Genomic DNA, 21828 nt, shown 5'->3' with positions numbered 1-21828 from the left:
TGAACTCTGCAACTTTCTAGGAGCAGAGAACAATTTAAAAGGTCTAATTAAGCAAATTATGATTTCAATTTAGGGTCTAGTTAAGAGAGTTCAGTTGAAATGAAGCCCCCTGGTTTATGCTTTTCTAATGCAAATGTAATTATTTTTTTGTTCAACTTGCTGCGAGGGGTCCCTGTAATTCCTGATGATGAAGGACGGAAGTTCCTCACAGGTTGCAGTATTAACATGTAAATCAACATCCTGGTTCCCTTCCCATTAGCGGCACCCAGGTCTTGCAGCTGCATGTGACCTGGGGTGATCAGCAGCATGACCCTTAAAGAAGAGTTTGATAAAAGACTATTAGGACACCATGAATAAAACCAGCGCTATACACTGAAGAAACCCCTGCAGAACCATGAGCAGAGCATAGCATTAACCAGCAGCAATAGAAACACAGCTGATTTAGAACAATAAAACGTTTGCCTCATTTAATTGCAGATGCCCTCGTGCAACCATTGCCACTCTTAGTACTGAGTCGTTGCATTGCTCTGGCAGAACAACTGCTGCATTGCCACTGAAGCATTACAGACCCCCTCTCCAAGTGTGAACGCACAGTCTGTCCTAGACAGACCCCCTCTCCAAGTGTGAACGCACAGAGTGTCCTAGACAGACCCCCTCTCCAAGTGTGAACACACAGACTGCCCTTGACAGACCCCCTCTCAAAGTGTAAACGCATACACTGCCCTTGACAGACCCCCTCTCAAAGTGTAAACGCACACACTGCCCTTGACAGACCCCCTCTCCAAGTGTGAACATACAGTCTGTCCTAGACAGACCCCCTCTCCAAGTGTGAATGCACAGACTGCCCTTGACAGACACCCTCTCTAAGTGTGAACACACAGACTGTCCTAGACAGACCCCCTCTTCAAGTGTGAACGCACACACTGCCCTAGACAGACCCCCTCTCCAAGTGTGAATGCACAGACTGTCCTAGACAGACCCCCTCTCAAAGTGTGAACGCACAGACTGCCCTTGACAGACCCCCTCTCCAAGTGTGAACGCACAGACTGCCCTTGACAGACCCCCTCTCCAAGTGTGAACGCACAGACTGTCCTAGACAGACCCCCTCTCCAAGTGTGAATGCACAGACTGTCCTAGACAGACCCCCTCTCCAAGTGTGAATGCACAGACTGCCCTTGACAGACCTCCTCTCCAAGGCACAGGACTGCAGCCGAAGGCACGGGCAGGGAATAATGAGTCACTCTTTCCTCAAGGCAGTCTTCTGTGCCGTTTGGAATGCCAGTTCAATCCCTGCCAGAAAAATACGTCTCTTCCCCTTAAACTAGGACAAGCAGTGGATGATTTAGCAGCTGGGTTTTTGGTAACAGTGTAACAGCAGTTGAGGTTACAGTGCTCAAGTCATTATCCCTGCTGTTTTTGCTACAGCTGAGGATCAAGTCAAATACAAAATAAACGAATGTGAAAAGTGTAAAGTTGCATACAGTTTATAATACTACATGCGGTAGGGTTTGTTGCACTACAGATCCCAGAACCCATTACAGCCCCGGGGAACATACCTTTCTGTCCGGTATGCGCACGCAGTATAATACTGTAGGGAAAAAAACAGATTTCTGATCATTTTAAAAACAAATGTTGAAATCCATAACCGTTGTCTTGCATGAAATAATTTTGAATTATAAGCAAATTATAGTCTATTGTGATCCTACACCGCTACGTTCTGATTAATACTAATGACTTCTGTACACCAAAGAACTACCTAGCCGGAACCCATGCTGTATCGTCTCCCTGGGATTCAGGGAATGTTTTCTGTGCAACACGAAGCTGTGTACTCTAGGTAAACTATATGTTTCTGAACGTTAATATTGGAGTCTTAAATTGATTGTTTTTCTTCAAATTGTTTATGTGGCAAAGTTATATGGTTAACCAAAGTGTGTGTTTTAAGTTGAAGTTGCCGTGATTAATAGTTTAATACCATAGTTTTACTTTGCTACGCCAGCTCGTAACTGGTAAGCGAATACCATTGTATTATGGTAAACATACTGTTAATAATAATATATTTGTACCTGGATTATACGAGGATTAAACTGAGTTGTTTTGTGAGCGGTTTCTGTTGTAGCGAGTTATGCTGTTAAACACTGGGAGAACCCCCTATGTGTATCGGGTAACTAACCTATGAATGACCTATGAACATTGCCTTACTGTTCAGGATGTTTTTAAAATGAAATACACATTTAGATAGTTGCCATTCGTTCACCAATTACATTAGCCTGTTTGAAAATCCTGTCAATTGTAAACTTTGGTTCGCCTTTGTTTGGCAGCCTGTACTCATTGTCTGGAATGAAAGTGGCTTTTACAGGTGATTGGAGAATGAAAGGTTTCACGAGTTTGATGAAGGTGTCCTGAATGTTTTTAAAAGATTTGACCTCTCAAGCATGGCACCTCTTTGGTGCCTGTTAACCACACCGTTATAGGACAAGAATTAATACTGAGAGGCAATGTTTCAGGTTCTTGCTAAAACACCTCAAAATATGCAAAACAACCTGAGTGTATGAGGTGGAGACAACAACTTGATTCATTTAGGTTGGAATGATGGCCCTGTATCTATTAACATTGGCAACATGTGTTTCGAATTGTAAATGTTTATTTTGGAAAGTGACAAAATAAGAAAATAAAGGAAGGGGTAGACCAGGGGCTGAAAACAATTAAAAATGTCTAATTAAGCAAATTATTAGTTCAATTAAGGGTCTAGTTAGTAACTGAGAGCTCAGCTGCAATAAAAACCAGCAGAGACCAGGTCCCCAGGACCAGGGTTAGGAGCCACTGGATTAGATGGAAGGTGTTATTCCTATGTCTACCTGCAGAGGGCCACCTGTCACTAGTAATGGAAGAGAGTGCTGGCATGTCAGGAAGTTCAGAATTCATTATATGTGTAATAGATCAAGGTGATTTTATATATATACAATTAGTTCTAGCTAGACCAATTGAAAGCTAGTGAAAATAAAAGATTATACATGGTGATTTTGGGTGGTGTTATACAGTCTAACAGTATATTATCATTGTGACATAGCTATACTAGAGACACCTCCCGATCAGTGCGACAATATAATGCTTTTGTAATGGGATTATAACACTAGCTTCCACTAGTTAATTCCTGTTCCCTATAGAAAGGTGTTATTGCACACACGTGATGCCTATTTGTAGGTAAACTGTGCTGTGCTGTACTGTACAAGCTGCACAGCAAATCTGAACTATTCCATTTACACCTGGGCCTGTGTTTTGACCGATGGCTCTGTAAATAATCCCTGGATTAATCAGGTAAAACCATTACTCTACCTTTCTCTACCTGTTAGATCAACTTGACCCTTATTGTAACATTTATTAAATGATGTAGCAAATTTAGGAAGATTACTTGCGGTGGAGCTCAATTCCTATTAAAAGCTGCCTCTGCAAGTCTCTTTGCAAGTCCGATTGACCAAACTGATTGCATGAAGCACGTTGGCAGCTAGAGCCGTCTGCCAGCGATTTGCAGCACCTGGGGTATTATTATATTGTTACGCCACAATTTTGAATGTTTTTCTGTTGTTCCCATGTCTAATTACATGTCACTCTTCCGTTTCGTGTTGCCTTGAGGGACTCCTTGTGAACTGACAAACTAAATTGGTTGTTGCCACAATGGCAAGCTTGGGTTAGAAACTGCCACAGAGTTGGGTATAAAATAAGTCAATGTCTTCATGGGAGATACTGGAAGGAATAACTGATGGCCTGTTTGGAGGGTTACATAGGTGCATTGGTGGAGTTTCGAGAGGAAACTGGCGTAGCTCTACACAGCGCTGCAGTTAATCAAGAAAGAGCAGATGAGATGACTCATAGCTAAGCTGTGTGTTTATTTCCAGGTGCTTTGTATTATGGCTGGAGCAGGGGATGGGAAAGTTTTCGTTAACCGGAAGTTTGAGTCGGAAACTGAAATAGAGGAAAAACGCCAGAAAAGACAAGAAGAATGGGAGAAAGTGCGTAAACCCGAGGACCCAGAAGGTAAGGGAATGCTTTTTAAACTACTACAGGGGCCAGGGGACTCAATAAGAAAAGAGCTCCCTCGTTATTACCCTGTACATGGACGCCATTCAGTCATATCTACCAGAGGCGCGGTGTGCATGTGTTCTAAACTACAGTGCTGCTGTAATGATATAACAGGAAATTTTTGCGGGGAATTTATTTTGGCTTTATTGGCTGTTTCATTGGATCGTGGCATACAGTGAGCGATCCCGGCCTCTGACAGAGTGGTATGCAGCATAGGTTAAAGAAGTGCTGGGCAAGGGAAAGAATATGTTGGATGTCAAAGTAGATATGAGAATGGCAGTGATAAAGCCAATTTGGTTTACATCAATGGATTTAGAACATCTGGAATTTATGATGCGCTCAGGAACTCCGAGGCAGTGTAAACTGCACCTGCTACTGTGGTACCTGTGCGACCGTTCTTTTTTATGTTAAGCAGTTTTGTGTTAGTTAAGTACCATAACAGTCAAAATAGTTTTTAGAAAGTCTGTAACAAAAGCAAATTTGCTTTGGAATGTTATTGATGCATGCACGCTGTCATCAGGAATTATTCTTTGTCTCCTGGGGAGTGACGTACTGTAGCTTCAGAATTGATTTGCACATTGCAGGTTATAGCGGGGGAGCAGTGAACCAAACTCAGCGTCTCAATGTAGATCTGCACTGAGCATTATGATGGTCTGCACGATTTCATTGACGTCACCCATTCTAGATTTCTAACAGCACACAAGCTTTTTATTAGGGCTATGTGCACAGCTCCGTGGGGCTTGAAAGTTACTTCGCTGGCTTTTCAAAAGTAGATGAACCTTCTGAGGTTTGTCACACTTTCACGTGCCCTTTAGAGTGATCTCAAACCACTATACTGTTCATTGATTGATTTAAAGATTTCCCATCTAGGATAAGACTTTTGATCTTACTGTCTACAACATTCTCCTAGCAGGAAGCCATGCTATTACAAACGCATCTACAGTAGTTAGATTTTCACAAGATTATTATGAATCACCTACATTCATATCCTTCAGTTTGCAAGTGCATCCTGACTTCTGCAGTGTGTGTACAGTAAAATGGTTACATACACTACCTTATTATTATTATTATTATTATTATTATTATTATTATTATTATTATTATTATTATTATTATTATTATTATTATTATTTGTTTATTTAGCAGACGCCTTTATCCAAGGCGACTTACAGAGACTAGGGTGTGTGAACTATGCAGCAGCTGCAGAGTCACTTACAACTATGTCTCACCCGAAAGACGGAGCACAAGGAGGTTAAGTGACTTGCTCAGGGTCACACAATGAGTCAGTGGATGAGGTGGGATTTGAAGCGGGGACCTCCTGGTTACAAGCCCATTTCTTTAACCACTGGACCACACAGCCTCCTACAGATGTGTTAACGTTTACAAAACATTGTATATTGTAGTGGCGTTAAAAATCCAAGCGTACAACTTTTAGCTTCCAAAATAGATAGCTCTTATTTAGCAAATAGAGTGAACAGCAGCACTCACAGCATGCAGGGCTGATCTCAGCTGACAGTCAGAGCGCCTCAGCAGAACCACTGCTCCGCGCCTGTCAATGGGGCGATGGCAGGACACGCGCCCCACTCACAGCAGCAGTGACAATGGCAAGCAGGTGACAAGCAAGGGAGAGCGAGCAGCGGCTTCAGCAGAGTAAATCCCACCGCCGGCCTCCACCACAATATATATAAAATCTCACACAGATCAAATCATTTCTGACGAATACATGTAAAAAAATATTTGTTTGGATATTCAGATATTTGTCCTAGCACTAGTTAGAAGGCATTACAGGAAACAAAAACAGAAGCCACAGTGTACTTGCTTTTAAAAGATCCTCCGTGCAGCAGGTGTGCCAGCTGTGGAACTTTAAGCTAATTTACTAATGCACCAGCGGGCTACTGGAAAGACTGCTATTAAGGCATAGACTGTATTGTTCTGTTTGCACTAAATGCTATGACATTTACTGCAAGCCTGCCGTGAAGCCATTACAGAACTACAGTGTCGGAGGACCACGCAGTTCTGAATTGCACACAGGCAGACCTGCAGCCGGGCAGCGCTTGGCCAATTGTGCGCCACCCCCTGGGAACTCCCGGCCACGGCCGGCAGTGGCATAGCCTGGATTCGAACTGCCAATCTCCACGCTATAGGGCGCATCCTGCACTCCAGGCGGCGGAGAGCCTTTACTGGATGCTCCACTCGGGAGCCCCCAATACTCTTCATTTTTTAAAAGGCTCCTACTTCATAACAGTCAGGTACATTCCAGCATCCTTGTCTACAGTCTGCTTTGTAGTAAGAAATCATGTTCAAAATCGATCTCTATGTGTTTGGGGTGGGGAGTATTTATATTTTTAGATTATTAGAATACACCCCAGTGTGCTCAGCTGGTAGTTTATTAGGTACATATTGGGATTTCACTCGATCAATGCCTTTCTGTACTAGCCAGCAGCATCTGAGCTCTGGGGCACCGGCTTCATTTCGACCATGCTCCGGTAATCTTTCTTTGTTTTGTTGAGTACGTTTGTTCTTTTTTCTGTAATAAAGCTACAAGTTTAAATACAGCTTTTTCATTTTCCGAATCCATTCTGTTGTTCAGTTAACCTTGTCCCGATCCCCTGCTTGTCACATGCCCAGTGTTTTTGCTAGAATAAATAAGCAGCATGATTTGGAGTTCATCGTGCTATTAAGCTGCATTACAGTATGTACCTGTTCACAAGCTATGCCGAAGCACATCATCAGAACGCACTGTAGACTCCTAGCATCATGATCGCTTTGTAATTCCTCTTTGCTTTACTTTACAGCTTTCATGTTTTACAATAATTTTAAACATCTGCCAGAACAGCTGCTCATCCCAGGTGCTTCATGGTTTTAGCCAAGCAGCGTCAAAAGTCATTGGGAAGGGTACACAGTTTTGTCTTGGATTTGAACCGGGTTTAGAAAACTTTACAACATATTCAAGCCAATTATTAATCAGACTATTTTCTTGCATTACAGATGAGTCTATACTGGCCTGAGCTCTCAAAAAGCATACAGTATGTTCTGAAATCTTTAAGCTGTTGTTCTTAGAAGAAAAGGTTTCCATAGATAAGTGGTAAGTTAGATTTTACATCATGAAGCCAGCAATAGTGTTCATGCATACCCAGGATTTTAAACAAGATGTTGCAAGCTTACTGTGCAGTTTGTATGGCTGACAGAGCTATCTAGATCCATTAGTTTGACTTCTATCTATGAATGTACAAAAAAGTAAATAAACCAGCAGCCTTGTAATTGAGAACAAAGTGCTCTTTATTAAAACTGCGTGACATAATTCCACGGCAAAGATTCACACTCTGTTCAATTTACTGCAATTCATGCTCTCAAAAATGTTTCACGTCATTGATGGTGTCAGAAAAAAAATTGCTTGCTCCTCACGTAGAGTGGACTGACATTGTCTTGATATAAATAGAGGCTGTGCATTGCATAGTGCCTGTTGTGAATGTGATTGTGTCTCAGGACTCCATGCGTGCGCACGCAGTCTCTTTTAAACTAAAAGATCCTTTAAAGGACATCGCCATTTTATACAGCTCTTGTATCTGCATTCATAAAGGACGTTTAAATCAGAAATCTCAGATTGCATGTTGCAGGGATCTTTAATCATCTACAAATTAATCTGAATGTGTGATAAGATATCGAAATGAAGTCAAGTGGGGGGGGGGGAAAGCGTCTGGCCAAAATGTGTATGGTACAGATGAACTAAAGTGAAACATCCTGCTTTTGATGTTGCCTAGCTGGTTTTACAGGAGTAGAAGGAGTACACAGAAAGAAAAAGGCAATTAGACCTTACAAGGTTTGAGAAGTTCAGGCTTCAGGTCCTGGTTCTTTTGTTTGTGATGCCTTTTTGTTATATCAGGGTTGTATCCACCACTTGGGATTACCAGTGTTTAAAATAATGTTTGCATAGGGAATGCTGAGCACCCCCCCACTCCAGACTGCATTGATTAAGTGAGTGCAGTGTCTATATACTGTATAGCTCATCGTTCCAGCTTGCTGAACACAGACGGAGGTAGGTAGTTAAGAGTAGATGGTACATTATGTAATTAGCCACTGAGCACCCTCACAGTGCCATACCAGGCACTAGCTCTTTCTAATTGAAGTATAATGTTTTCCTATCAGTGGTCAGATGTACTTAGACGACACAGTAATGTATGGCGCTGCATATATTTTTTTTTTAACCAGACGTCATCAAATGCCATTAGTCTTTATTTTGTCCATTCTCTCTCTCTACTGAACTGTCTGCTGATTATTTAGCAGCTTGAGTCTGGCACACTGCTCCCCCCCCCCCCCCATCCACCCACCCTCGATTTCATCCATGCATACTTTGAAGATTTAAAGAACTTGTGCATGTCTTATCTAACAGAAGACTGGATGTCTAATCCGGGGCAAAATATTGAGAGGGTTCTTCAGACAAGGCCACTTTCATTTCAAATCTGCAAAACCTTTAATCAAGCATTTAAACAGTTACCTGGAAAGCGCTCCCATTGCCCCCTATAATGACATTTCACAGGCAGAATGCGTGAAGCATGGACTCCCAGCTACCACATTATTACATGTTACATTCTACCATAGTTTAGACTTCTGTGCTCAGTGCACACTGCATTACTATTATAACAGATTTATTTTTGAAAAAATCAGAGAAAAAAAAACAAAACAATATGCCACTTCTGTCAAGAGAGCAGCGCCTTCGTGCAATCGGCATGTTGGCGGCTGGACTAGGGCATACTCACTCACACACACACACACACACAGGGTGATTAGAAAGTAAGTTTACCACATCAGTGATATGGTGCATTGATGTGGTAACTTACTTTCTAATCACCCTGTGTATGTGTGTATATATGTATGTGTATATATGTAATATATACAACCTTGGTCGACAGTCATGTTTGTTTACAAATATGCTTCCCTCTACGTCACTGTGAGATTGCATTACTTGCAGCTGTAGGGTGCTGTAAATTCCTTATTTTTCAATTCCAATTCCTTTTTATAAATCAATTCTCAATTCCAATTCCCACTCCCTCTTTATTACTTTGAATGAATTGGAATTGATTAAAAGGGAAAGGGTATTGGAGTTGGGATTAGGAATTGATTTATTTCATACCGATGACATTTTGCAAATGTGAAGCTGTTATTTTCAACACTGACATCTCTTTCTTGAAGTACTATTTGAAAACCCTGATCTATAGCAGAATACTACTATAAAACTATCATTGCCTTTAACGCAGACTGTCGGATCATAATAAGGGCAATATCTTGTCACCTTGTCACCTAATAAAATCGTAAAACCAAGTCCTCAATTAACGTTTTAAAAGCACCGTGAGCTGCTGGCATTCAATAAGTATCACATAATTACTCTGCTATTCACCATCCTTTATCCCGTGGATGGCTTTTCATTTCCCTGTCATCATCTTTTATATATTTCAAATGATTTTCCGTCTGATGCTTGAAATTGTGAGAATCTTTGGAGACGAATGCTCCTTCCACGAGTCCACTACGGCAGCTTAGTCAATTAACTGGATTTCTTTTTTTAATGTATTGATTTAGTTTTAGAATATAAAATGACATCATATTTCAGCTACAAATATAATAACCCTTCTGACAGTTCACCAAAGCGTGGCAAAGTGTAATAAAAGCATGGTAAATCATAGGTAAGCATTGTAAAGCCTAGAGAGGTACTGTAAGGGTAAGGCATGTACAAAAAACTGTAAAATTACTGTGCAGATTTAACGTGGTAAAATTTTATAAGGGTACTACTAAGCAGACCATGTCTCTCAACTACAGCAGTCTATCCGTACATCCGACTGCGGTGGGACCAGAGTCAGGACGGATATGTAAAAAGTCGGATGAATGAATCCTGTTTTAAATCCCATTATACACAGCTGTAACAATTACTATAGTTACACAATTATTGTTTTGAGATTCAGCTTTTATTAGGGAACTCCGCTAAATCCCTTGTTTAGAAAGGTACAGGGTATTAATGCTTGTGACAGGGTAGCCGTCTGCCGTGTGGGTGCGTGCATTCACTGCTGAGCGACAGGGAGGAGATCAAGACGGAGGTTGAAGTTGATACGCTTTGCAGGCGAACAGGATTTATTTACATATCAACACACTGAACAGCTCACGTGACACTAGCAGCTATGGCAGCGCACGGAGCACATACAACACAGTGTACGAAAACTTTGGTGGGATCTACAATCTCTGAACTAATCTTGCCCGGCTGTCGGCGGTTTCGACTTGTTTACTCACTCTCCGGGATCCAACCCTGGTTCTGGTTCTCACTCACTCTCACTCACACTCCCACACACACACACACACATGTGCGAATTACAGCTTCTTTAGCCCAGTTGGCTTTGGTTTTGCAGCAGCCCCGAGGTGAATAAATAGAACCTTTTATCCCTGACGCCCCACTGGAACACACCTACCTGCTGATTAGATTCCACACCTGGTAATCACACACAGCAGGCAGGCTCTCCCAGGAGCGTCAGGTACGTCATTAATTAATTACAGTAAATACGCACTGTTTAAAATATACATTTACACAAAAACCCTCTTCATGCGCAGGGCTCCTGCCCTGCCATAGTGCTGTGTACACATTTCCATTAGTGTCAGGTCATTTACATAGTAACAAAATGCATAGGTTTACAAAAAAAAAAAAAAAAAAAAATTTAATTGTAGCCACTTTGCATTAGCGCTGTACGCGTGGGAGACGTTACTGAAGAGCTTGAGCATAGCGGACAAACGGTTAGGGTGGATATGTGATGGATTACTGTTCTACATTATAGCGAGGGACCACAGTATATTGTAGTGTAGTGTTATTCAATGCACTTTGCAATCTTTTTGTTTGATAATGGTGGTAGGATTGATGTACTTACTCAGGATAAGGGGGTCAATTCGATTTATGTAAATACTGCAGTCTGGTAATTCATTAAGATCAGATCATCCCTGGCGTTTCCTGTATGCTTACACACATAAAAACACACTGCAGAGACTCGCATGCACACGGTTAAGTGCTTGATTTTCATAACCTTGGCACACAAAGGGCCCATATTTCAAACAGCTGGGATGTTTAGATCCATCGATTTCAATGTCTTGTAGCTCTCTGCAGGTCTCCACTTGTGTCTGTCTGTCTGCCTCAGCAGGTTACCCACCACCCCCCCCCTTTTCTCTTTGTTCAGCCCCCCGACTGCTCGTCTTCCGTCAGCTGAAAAGGCATTGGTCAATATGTATCAAGCTAAAACACCATGAGGCCCTTTCTGTACTCTGGCTTTCCACTATGGTAATAAGCTAGCAAAGGCTTCGTTGCTCTGCATAATCCCCGCACTAATAGATACTTGCTATGAAGTTATATTTAATAAATATATATATATATATATATATATATATTAAAAATAGTAGGCTATACCATAGGGTGACTTGTGTTTAGTATTACGATGAAAGACAAATTGAATAGTGTAGGTCTCAGTGCTGTGCTTGCCTCAAATTCGTGCCATCCTTTTTGTTCAGAAATAGTTTAGCTTGTATCCTGCTGCATGTACTTCTGATTCGGTGGCGGGAGAGTTATGTAATCACAAAAGGAGACACAACGATTGCATCCTGTGCAAGCAACAAGCTCAAATGTTTCTGTCTCTCTCTCTGTAAACTTGCCCACCCATCAAATTGTAAGCCTTGAAATCACAGAGTATGTTTTGACAAAAATAATTTGAAAATGCTGCTAGCACTCCACAAACAAGCATTTCTGAAATAAACAGTTTTCTGCATTCAGTTATTTTGCATGACATAAGTAGAAACTTTAAATCATTTTCTGTATCAAATGTATTTAATTTAAAATGTTTTAGTGCATCAGCCAATATTAAATGATGGTGTTGATTGGGAATGTACTCTGCAGTGCACAAACAGAATGATTTAAAAAAAAAACAAAAAAAACATTGCATTATAAAATGGGAAGGCAAGGTAAAACAGCAGTTCATACCAATATGTTTAGACCCTGAAATTGATTGCTGTGCTGGAGGGACACTACGGTTATAACGTCCAGGTACCAGCTGCTACTGCTACTGCTCCACACTCTGCACATTTTCAGAAATGGATTGTACTCAAGAGTGCAGAATGGTAAGTGGTAAAGATGTGAATGATGAAGGTCTCTGCTAGTTATTGTCCAGTGTCGATGTGGCTTGAAGAGCCAGTCTTGTTCAGAATGACTGTGACATGGCAGTCAAGATGACACCGTACTGTTCAAAGAGGTACCCGGAGCCTCTATGACATCATCGGCTGAGATCTTTTCTGCAAAGGATTGCATGCAGACTGAGCTACATGTATGGCCAAAAACATCTGTGAGCACAGCAGGTAATAGTGACTTACTAAAAGTATCTCCTGTCCTGCTTAATAAAAAGAAGTAGATCAATAAACTCATGGGGGTCGGCTTGCCTGGGGATGCCTGTCAGGTGTCAGTTCTAGCTCTGGTCTGCCAGTCAAAATTACTGTGCAGATATATTTCATTGTGTCGGTGCTACAGAGTGTAAATACTTAAAACCAAGACTGAGCAGACAAACAAACCGGCATATAAATTCACTTAGAGACCACAACTCTGTTTGTTTTCTTCACCTTTTGTGTTGTACGTGTAGAAGGCAGAAGCTGAAAGATCGGCAGATTTACAAAACTTTTTGTTGGGGAGTAAGAAAGAGATGCTATTAATAGACTAGAAAAAACTGAATCACACAGTTTGGAAACAAAACGAATGAACAGGGGCTGCAAATGGGATTCATGTTTCAAGGACAAACTGAGAAACAGTCTTGCTTTCATATATTTTCAAGGCGAGGAGTGTGTTGCCATGCCACTGGCTGCTGTATGCACAAACTCGGAGCACACTGTAGCTGCGAATAACTAGTGTTTTAAATGAATTGTAAAAATACATCAACCATATACCCAGCCTAGCCAGGTAGACAAAATGAAGTATTGTATATGCACATGTACTGTGGAAGGGACCTTCACTAATTGACTGGTTTTCAATACACAATTGTTCTTCTATGCAGCACTCCCAAAACAAATTGCCACCATATGTAAAAGAGCATCAGATAAAGATAGACTTTTTCTTTATGTGTGTGTGTGTGTGTGTGGATATTTTCAGCTGGGCTTGGAAATAATGCCTTCAGGTGAGTTCTCTTGGATAGACTCAAACTATTTTTACTTTCGTGAGTCTGAGATACCCTGGGGGGAGAGACTTGGCTCAGGCCTGGGGGTTTGTTCTTAGCAGACAGTCTCCAGCAGCATTCTCTTAATGCCTTATTGATTTTATTCCTCCTTTGCATGTTTCCAGTTTATGGAACAACAGCAGCTGAATCCGTTGTGCAGGAAACCTGCATGCTGGCCAGTTGCACTGCCCAGTTACAAAGCCTCTTGCAGGTCGATCGCTTCAGAGCAGAGCCCACGATGACAGGAGGCCAGTTTTCTTGACGAAGGTGTGACGATTTCATTCACTGACACCTTGGAAAATGAATAAGCAATCCCAGTCCCTCATGCAGTCGCAATGCCACCTTTCAACAGCAATGAACTTTATCAGATGCTCTCATTACAGTAATGTTTTTAGTTTGCGTGTCAGTGCAGTTTTACATTCAGAAATGACTGCGTACACTTTGAGTGTCTGACTCTGGAGTGAGAGAGCAGGGATGTGCTGTATTCAGACTGGAGTGAGAGAGCAGGGATGTGCTGTATTCAGACTCTGGAGTGAGAGAGCAGGGATGTGCTGTATTCAGACTGGAGTGAGAGAGTAGGGATGTGCTGTATTCAGACTGGAGTGAGAGAGCAGGGATGTGCTGTATTCAGACTCTGGAGTGAGAGAGCAGGGATGTGCTGTATTCAGACTGGAGTGAGAGAGTAGGGATGTGCTGTATTCAGACTGGAGTGAGAGAGCAGGGATGTGCTGTATTCAGACTGGAGTGAGAGAGCAGGGATGTGCTGCATTTAGACTCTGGAGTGAGAGAGCAGGGATGTGCTGTATTCAGACTGGAGTGAGAGAGCAGGGATGTGCTGCATTTAGACTCTGGAGTGAGAGAGCAGGGATGTGCTGTCATGCACCCAGGCTGGCAAGGTGTGGCTCACGCTTGTTAACTTGCTGTGTTTCTTTCAGAATGCCCGGAGGAGGTGTATGACCCTCGATCTCTGTTTGACCGGCTGCAGGAGCAGAAGGATAAGAAACAGCAGGAGTACGAGGAGCAGTTCAAATTCAGTAAGAGCTGCAGCTGCAGTGTCAGAATGAACCCAGAGTGCTTCCTTTTACTGAACATGCAGGGAGACCTCCTCATCATAACCCACAAAATGAGATGAGTGTATCTTGTAATGCCATCTTTATAACATTTTTATTTATTTTATTTTACTTCATGAAGAGGGTAAGTGGTATAGTTCATTTCTTTCTTTGCATTAAATAAACAGACTAACTCATATATTGACTTTGTTTAAAATGGTCTATAAATATGACCTGGTCACTAGGCAGTTTTTGACTGTGCCTTCCTTTATAAAACTATCACTGTTCCTATCAGTGGTCATCGTGTGTGTGTGTGTAGCCTTTTTGTTTCTGTGATGAGTCAAAAAAGCTGTGTGTGACTCATTTAACGGCCCCAAGTGAAAACTGAAATAAGCAGTTATTTGTCTGATTGCTGCAGGTATTTTGTTTTAAATATATATATGTTAACACATGTTCTCTGACAACCTCCAGACAGACTTTTTTTGCACAGCACTAAAAATAAATCTGGCGGTTTGTGTGTACGATACACTTGTAACACAAAGGCTTCTGTAGTTCATTTGTTTTGACAATTAGGAGATAGCCTATTGATTGTTTGAGAGTGGCCTTTGTGTGCAGTAATTGCAGGAGGAAAAAAAATTAAACCACCCTGTTATCTCTCCATTCAGAAAATATGGTGAAGTGTCTGGACGAAGATGAATCGAATTTCCTGGATGAGGTTTCCAGGCAACAGATGCTGGTAGAGAAGCAGCGCAGGGATGAAGATCTGAAGGAATTGAATGAATACAGAATATCCTTTCCAATACAAAGCACCAAATCAAATGCCTCCAACTCATGAAGTGCAACTGTTGCTGATGTTCCACATTTATACTGCATTCCCCAAGGGCCTGAACAGCCCACGTTTTCACATGCTCTTCTACAACGCTTTCATTTTGCAGACATTGCAATTGTATGCAAGATGAAACGGAATGGGAATGATTTATTAAAACATCTGCGCTTTGGTTAAAAAGATGCCAAAGGCAGTCCATGAAAGATTGAATGGAGTGCTGTCACTTGAAATCATCTGGTTGGAACGACAAACGATAAAGCGCTTTCAGCATTAAAGAGCAGGCTGATCCATTGTCTTCACCGGTGTTCTGCCTGATAGTTTGGACAACGGTGGTGTCTTTTGCCATGGGTTTGAAGCTTTGATGACTATGTATTCACTGTTTGTATTCATTCGATATGCTAACGTCTCTGCTTCTTCTCGGAGTCTTGCTGCTGTTCGCTACATAGTCTAAGGCTTCAGCTTGATAAACATGCTGGGGTTGTGACAGGTCTTCGTGAAACGTTGCACCCCTGCCTGCTGTTGATTGGGTGAAGGCACAGAGCACTAATGAATTACATGCAGGCTCTTCCAAGGCGGCGCACGATTCTCTCTGTTAATGAAGGGGTAGAACCCAGGGTGCAGCCTTTGACAGGAGTGTGCTTTCATGAGTAGCAGTTCTAAGAGCTGTGTGTTTTCACAGGTACTCATTAGTAGCTTTGAAGCTCGCTAGCAGCCTGCTATTAGGGTAAGAAAAAATGGAACAGATAACTTTAGTGGCAGAAAGAATACTTATACATCGTGGAATGCATAACATTTGTTATTCTTACTCATTTACGTTTTTTTTTTTCCCCTCTCTGTCATCATTTAAATTCGCACTCTCTGTAAGCCGTAGTAGCTCTGTGATGCCATGAAATATCCTTTTATAGACAATACCATGCTTTTGTTAATTAAATTTAATCCCGTTTCACAATGGACTCCACTCACCACGTCTGTAAATCTGCATAACGGTTAACCACTACATTCTCGTCATCCACTTATGAGAATAAATCTTTGAGCTTTCTAAAGTAATCTCATCACTTAATAAAGTGTGGTTTGTTTATTAAGACTCTGTTTCATGGTGGAAAAAGTGCCGCCTGAAAATTGAGTAACCCAAGTGATTGTATATAAGTACATTGAAAAATCTGTTTTTGTTGTTTACCTATGGTTGTGTATTGGAATCTCTTGACAGCCTTGAGATCTGTAGGGCCCTGGTTTTAAGTGCAACAGCAAATTTTATGAAAGGAAAAAAACTAGGAAGACACTACTTTACACAAAATAGAATACCCCCCCCCGGTTTTTAACTTGTGGAAAGCGGGAACAAACTTTTGGGTGCCTCCCTCCGAGTTCAACCATTTCTGCAACCGCTACTGTGATTCAATTAGTTTGTAACATTGCATGCGGATTGCATATTATCAACAAGTGTAGCGCTCTCATTAGGAATTGAAAACGACCTTGATATAATTTGCATAGGGGCAGTTCGATAGCGAAAAGGAGAGTCAGCACCCCAATATAAGCACTGTAATGTCTACCGCTTGCTTGTGTTTGAAGCCTGTTATCCAGAAGCTTTCCAATCTGCTTTGACGTCTTGGCGAAAGCAGTTTTCCTTAACCCCACAATCTCACAGCACTCTCTCAAAACTGACAGCAAATACCGAAACCAGGAAAGAACCAGAGAAGAAAGCGGCGACTAAATCAGCGGAGAACAAGAACACATTCTCTCAGGCCAAGCTTCTGGCAGGAGCTGTCAAACGCAGGAGGTGAGCTCTGTGAACAAGGCTGTGCAGCCTCTAAATCAGGGCTCTGAAGCAGAGAGTCTGGAAAGAAGAATGGAGCATTCAGAGCAGACATGATTCTTCAGCGCGCTCGTGGAAAACTAGTTGTTTAACTAGTGACAACTAGTTAAACCCAAACCAAAAGTTGAAGGTGGAAGAGTGAGTGACTTTCTGAGCACTTGTTTCCCCATGCAGCTGCTGTTAACAATATTTCACCTTGAGATGTTTGCGCTGTGTTCTGAAAACAAACCCTGCCTCGCACCGATGAATGTTAAGTTTGGTTTGGTGGTTTCGTCCTTGTTTGATCTTTGTTTACAGGAGTTGACACACACACACCTTTATCTTGTGGGAGGAAAGTTCTCAAGAGTGGATGGTATTCAGCCTAAAGCTGCAGATTGACGTGTTTTCATTGTGTTGCAGTTTCTGCTAAGGGTCAGTTAACTGTAAGGGGACAGATGAGCTGGAAAGAGTATGCTTTTATAGCTCGGAAGGTTGTGTTTATTTTCTGTTAAAGATCCAGTTCTGTGCTCCTACAACTCGGTGGCTTGTAATAAAGCCACAAAACCACTGCATTCGAAAATAAAACAAACAGCTGCTGTGCCCTAATTGGCATTGGTGTTCTAGGATTTTTTTTCTAATCACATTTCCTGTCCTTTCTTTATTTTAGTTCAGACACATCAGACAGTGTGAAGAAACAGAAGTTAGAAACAAACAAGGGCAGCAGCCACCGAGGTAAAGTAGCGGAATGAGATTTTTTTTTTTTTTAAGGTACATTGTAGCAGATCCCCCACCCCCACCTCCTTCCCCCTTTAATTTATCGTCAACTTTTATTTATTTAATGTAATTTGTTTAGTTTGTGCATTTCCATGTATTAGAAATAATATATTGAGATTCAAATGAGACTAATTTGAGTCTGGAGCAGTGCTGCATTCACATGCTTACTGCTGGTGCGTTCATAAATCAATACTAAATTAGTGAAAAGAAAACAAACTTATTAAGAATCTAGTGTCCATTTCAAAGCAGTCAGAGGGGGCAGAAAGTTTTTTTTTTTAAATTTTTTTAAATAACTTGTTTTCTTATGATGTAATCAAAGGTTAGACAAGAGAACAAGCTCAAGCCTCCCCTACATTAATGCACTTGAATGGACCAGCCCAAAGTTCTGAGGATCCCTTGACTCGGGTTCTGAAATACACTTCTGTTTAACGAGCTGCTGTGTCTGTCCTCAGGGAGCGAGGCGGTGGGGAGGGGCTCAGGTGCTGGCTCTGTGGTGCACCGCGTGGGCATCCTGGTCCAGGTTCTGTTTAATGAGCTGCTGTGTCTGTCCTCAGGGAGCGAGGCGGAGGGGAGGTTCTTGGGCGCTGGCTCTGTGGTGCACCGCCCCTCTGTGGCGGTGTGTGTGGGCATCCTGCCGGGCCTGGGGGCCTACTCAGGAAGCAGCGACTCCGACTCCAGCACAGACAGCGAAGGTACCATTATCTCAGCAGGAAGCATCATCTCCTCTGTCTTGCACACTGACCATTAACCCAGAGAGCCCAGCGAAGCGACCCTGTGTGTGTTGTTCTGTATGAGTCATGCTGATGCAAGGATCCTGGGCTTCCAGAGGTGTTTCTAATTACCCGTGTGTTCCATCCATACAGTTTGACCCACGGCAGAAAACCGAAGATTTAACATCGCTTTTGCAGAGAGATAATGTGACTGAAGGATGCTTTAAGTACACTGTGGACTCAACCAAGCGGAAGGCATACCAGGCTCTCAAATGTCACATCTTAATGTTCGGCACAAATGTCAAGGTTTATTTAGGTAGAGGGGTTTTTCAAACTCTACAGCACATAGAGAAAGCGCGAACGGCAAGATTTTGTTTCATATAAAAAATAAGTTAACGTTATGGCTGTAAGTTACGTGGCGATTTTGAAAGCTGAAAATAAATACTTTTTGATTTATTTTGTTTCTGTGTTTACTTCAGTCATGTTGAATCAAGATTATATGGGTCTAAATAAAAGTGCATTTTTAGTTTTTTCATTGAATCCAAACTTAAGTTGTATTGAAGGTAATATTGCTTTGCCATTCTTTTACAAGGCCATACAACAATTACTGTGCAACCAGGGATCAACCAATCAGTACTGACAATGTGAATCACTAGAACTTGTATAAAAACTAGCTTTGCTTTATTTTTACAGCAATAACAAGCAGAATCGGGGCCAACTTTGATCTAAACCAGGGTGTCTCAGAGTAGTGACTGCTGAAGCCTAAAATATCGTGTGATTCCTCCAAGGGGGCAGTTGAGCACATGCACGAGGTGCTCAGTCTCTAGGTGTAGCAGCTAGCCATCTACACTGTGCTGTAGTGCTGTGAAACAAAGCCACTGAACCAAAATAGCCCATTCTGTGGATGGTTAAATGAGTACATGAGTACATGTGTAAAGTGCTTGATATTTCCTTTAAAAATTATTCATAAGACGCACACAGCAAAGTTAGTTCAGAATGGCAGAGCTATCAGTGCATGTTGTTCATAGTAATTGATAGTGGTTAAAAGGTTTCGATGAGGAATAGCCAATAGCTTTGCTGGTGCTTTTTAGCTAAAACTGACGATTACTTTTCAAATTGCAACGTTTATGCAATTAAGCTGTATTACTGAAGCGTCCAGCAAAAGCTACCCCTGTTGTCCTTTTTTCCTACTGTCTTAATACTCTAGCATACATGAACGTTAGAAGTCATTTGCAACCTCTGCATCAAACCTTAATGATGAAACAGAAAGGAAATCGACTGTGACAAAACCAGATTGGCACCATGCAACCACTTACTTTCGTTAAGAAACACCAGTTGCATGCATACTCAGTAGTGTTTGTATAAAATGCTAGAGACACTGGTTACACATTCACTAGGAGTGCTGGACTACCATTGGCAGCCAGTCTGAAAGGTGGCTTCTTTGTTCTAAAGAACAGGTGATCTAGCAGTCGTTTCATTTGGGGTTTAAGTTAATGCCGGGACATTGCTTGAAATGTATGTTTTTCATACACGTTTCTACAACAGAATTTACAGTCCCAGTACTAATTTAAAAAGACTTTGCAAAATCAGCTTAAATAACTGGCACACTAATAAAAGGGGCTTACTGTAGCTGACCAGTAGAATTAAATGCGTCTGTCTGCTTGGTAACTAAAAAATAAATAGAAAAATGGCACGTTATTTTGTCATGCCTCTTTTACATTTTGATTGCATGTGTCCCCCTCCACCCGCTTCGTAATTCCTCATTCAGAAGCGGGTGGAAATACCATTAGCTATGCCAACCCGCTTTAGGCACATTAACGCCCACAAACTAAAAAGACATCTTTACAAGGCAACTTCAGTAATTCAATTTTTTTACAGTGTTTGTTTTTGCATGTCTAATCAGAAATTATGCTTTTCAAAGTCATTTCATGAAAATATTAAGACACATATTCAAGAACTGTAATGCTTGCTCATTAGTGGCGTCTTCACGTTTTCATGAAAGTGCTCAATGTGCAGTAAACAATGTGCAATGTCCTGAATGCATCCTTAATACTTGTACACTAACACTTTTGCTTTATTATGCACTTGTTGTTCTTCCCATTACTGTCTGTTGAAATGTCTCACACGAGGCTCACATCCTTTCATGCCTTTCACCTCAGGAGGCTTGGGTTTATATCTGACTTCCTGAGTAGCAAGCGAAGAGAGTTTGCAACACCATACGATTCTGCTAAATTGTCAATCTGTTTGAAAGAGACCCAGGGCTCATGGCAGGTAGAGAGTATTAAGGATTGGGGGTGCTTATGCATGCAGAGCTGTTAGGGGTGGCTTTCCTGGTGCCTGCACTGTGTAACTGGGCTCCACCTGTTATATATATTCATCATTTACGTTTATGTATATGCCCTCTCTGTTTTGTAGCCTGCAGTTAAGCAATGGTGTACAGTACTTTAAGTTTATTTTCTGCTCTTCCATGTTCAGTTCCTGCAGTCCCTGTCAAAGGCAGCAACTTGATTTCCTCTTTTTGTGCAGCCCACGTTAAATTAGCCCGAGGATGATCTGTCGTTCCACTGCGCAGTGTTCAGTCTTCCACATAAATCTGATTCCTTCATGTCTTGTTTACTACATAACGTGAAGCCTTCTGTGCAGCACGCTGCTTTATCAGAAAGCAGACCCGCTGTTTACAGTACAGTTTGTTTAGTCTCCCAAAGATCACTTAAGCTGTAAGGAAACATGCATCTTCCTCTTCTAAAAAGGGGTTCATGTTGGATTCAGAATAGTTGGAAATCAGGTAAGGATTGGGGAAACAAGATTTATCATTGACAGTATACCACTGACTTAATTAATGGGTGATCACAATAAGCAGGTGTACTGTGTCTGGGTTATTCTGTGTAGCAAGTATGTGTATTGGATTACACCATATTCTTTAGCACTTTCTCTCTCGCTAACGTGTCCTGTGTTTTTTGGAATATATTGTGAAGGGATATTGCTGTGGTCATGACTTCAGGGATACATGAGTTATTACCAGGGCTATTGTGCTTAAAACACTCTCATTTAACCATGGCGTATCTGCAAGCCAACATTGTGCTAATTAAACACTTACTTGGTAGGTGTTGCCCTTGCAATGGGGAAGGGGACTTGGTGCCAGTCAAGCTAACTTCTGACTTTTCTCTCCCTGGCAGGAATCGCACGGGATGCTGGGGTCCGATCCGCGTCCGAGCTCTCTGGATCAGCTGTCCACTAGCAAAGCACATTCCTTAGTACTGGTACCGTATCATCCACCTATAGCAGAATATGTGGAGGTAGACATTCAGTGACCATTGACACGGATTGGCAAAAAGAAAATAAAATCTGTATTGGAGGGAACATAATCAAATAAAATGACATGCATCAG

At 41.7% G+C, this 21828-nt stretch overlaps 1 protein-coding gene across 5 annotated transcripts; it reads left to right on the top strand.

Annotated features, from left to right (window-relative positions):
* The first annotated feature begins 1568 nt into the window (after nucleotides 1-1568).
* Nucleotides 1569-21810, top strand: LOC117424206 (PSME3-interacting protein-like). Of its 5 annotated transcripts, none has more exons than XM_058992833.1 (8): nucleotides 1569-1834; nucleotides 3894-4032; nucleotides 14228-14326; nucleotides 15007-15129; nucleotides 16809-16941; nucleotides 17624-17688; nucleotides 18183-18422; nucleotides 21617-21809. In XM_058992833.1, exons 2-8 carry the CDS (start codon nucleotides 3906-3908, stop codon nucleotides 21676-21678), a joined length of 849 nt encoding a protein of 282 aa, XP_058848816.1. In that variant the 5' UTR covers nucleotides 1569-1834; nucleotides 3894-3905; the 3' UTR covers nucleotides 21679-21809. The 5 variants fall into 5 exon arrangements, with proteins under 5 accessions (XP_058848816.1, XP_058848819.1, XP_058848821.1 ...); XM_058992836.1 differs by lacking the exon at nucleotides 21617-21809 and adding an exon at nucleotides 18594-18896 and having other exon boundaries at nucleotides 1574-1834; XM_058992838.1 differs by having other exon boundaries at nucleotides 1579-1834; nucleotides 18285-18422; nucleotides 21617-21805.
* Nucleotides 21811-21828: the final 18 nt, after the last annotated feature.

The sequence above is a fragment of the Acipenser ruthenus genome, chromosome 19 (assembly GCF_902713425.1).
Source record: "Acipenser ruthenus chromosome 19, fAciRut3.2 maternal haplotype, whole genome shotgun sequence".
NCBI classification, from domain to species: Eukaryota; Metazoa; Chordata; class Actinopteri; order Acipenseriformes; family Acipenseridae; genus Acipenser; species Acipenser ruthenus.
The sequence above is the reverse complement of the archived record's forward strand: the minus strand, read 5'-3'. Positions and strand labels throughout refer to the sequence as shown.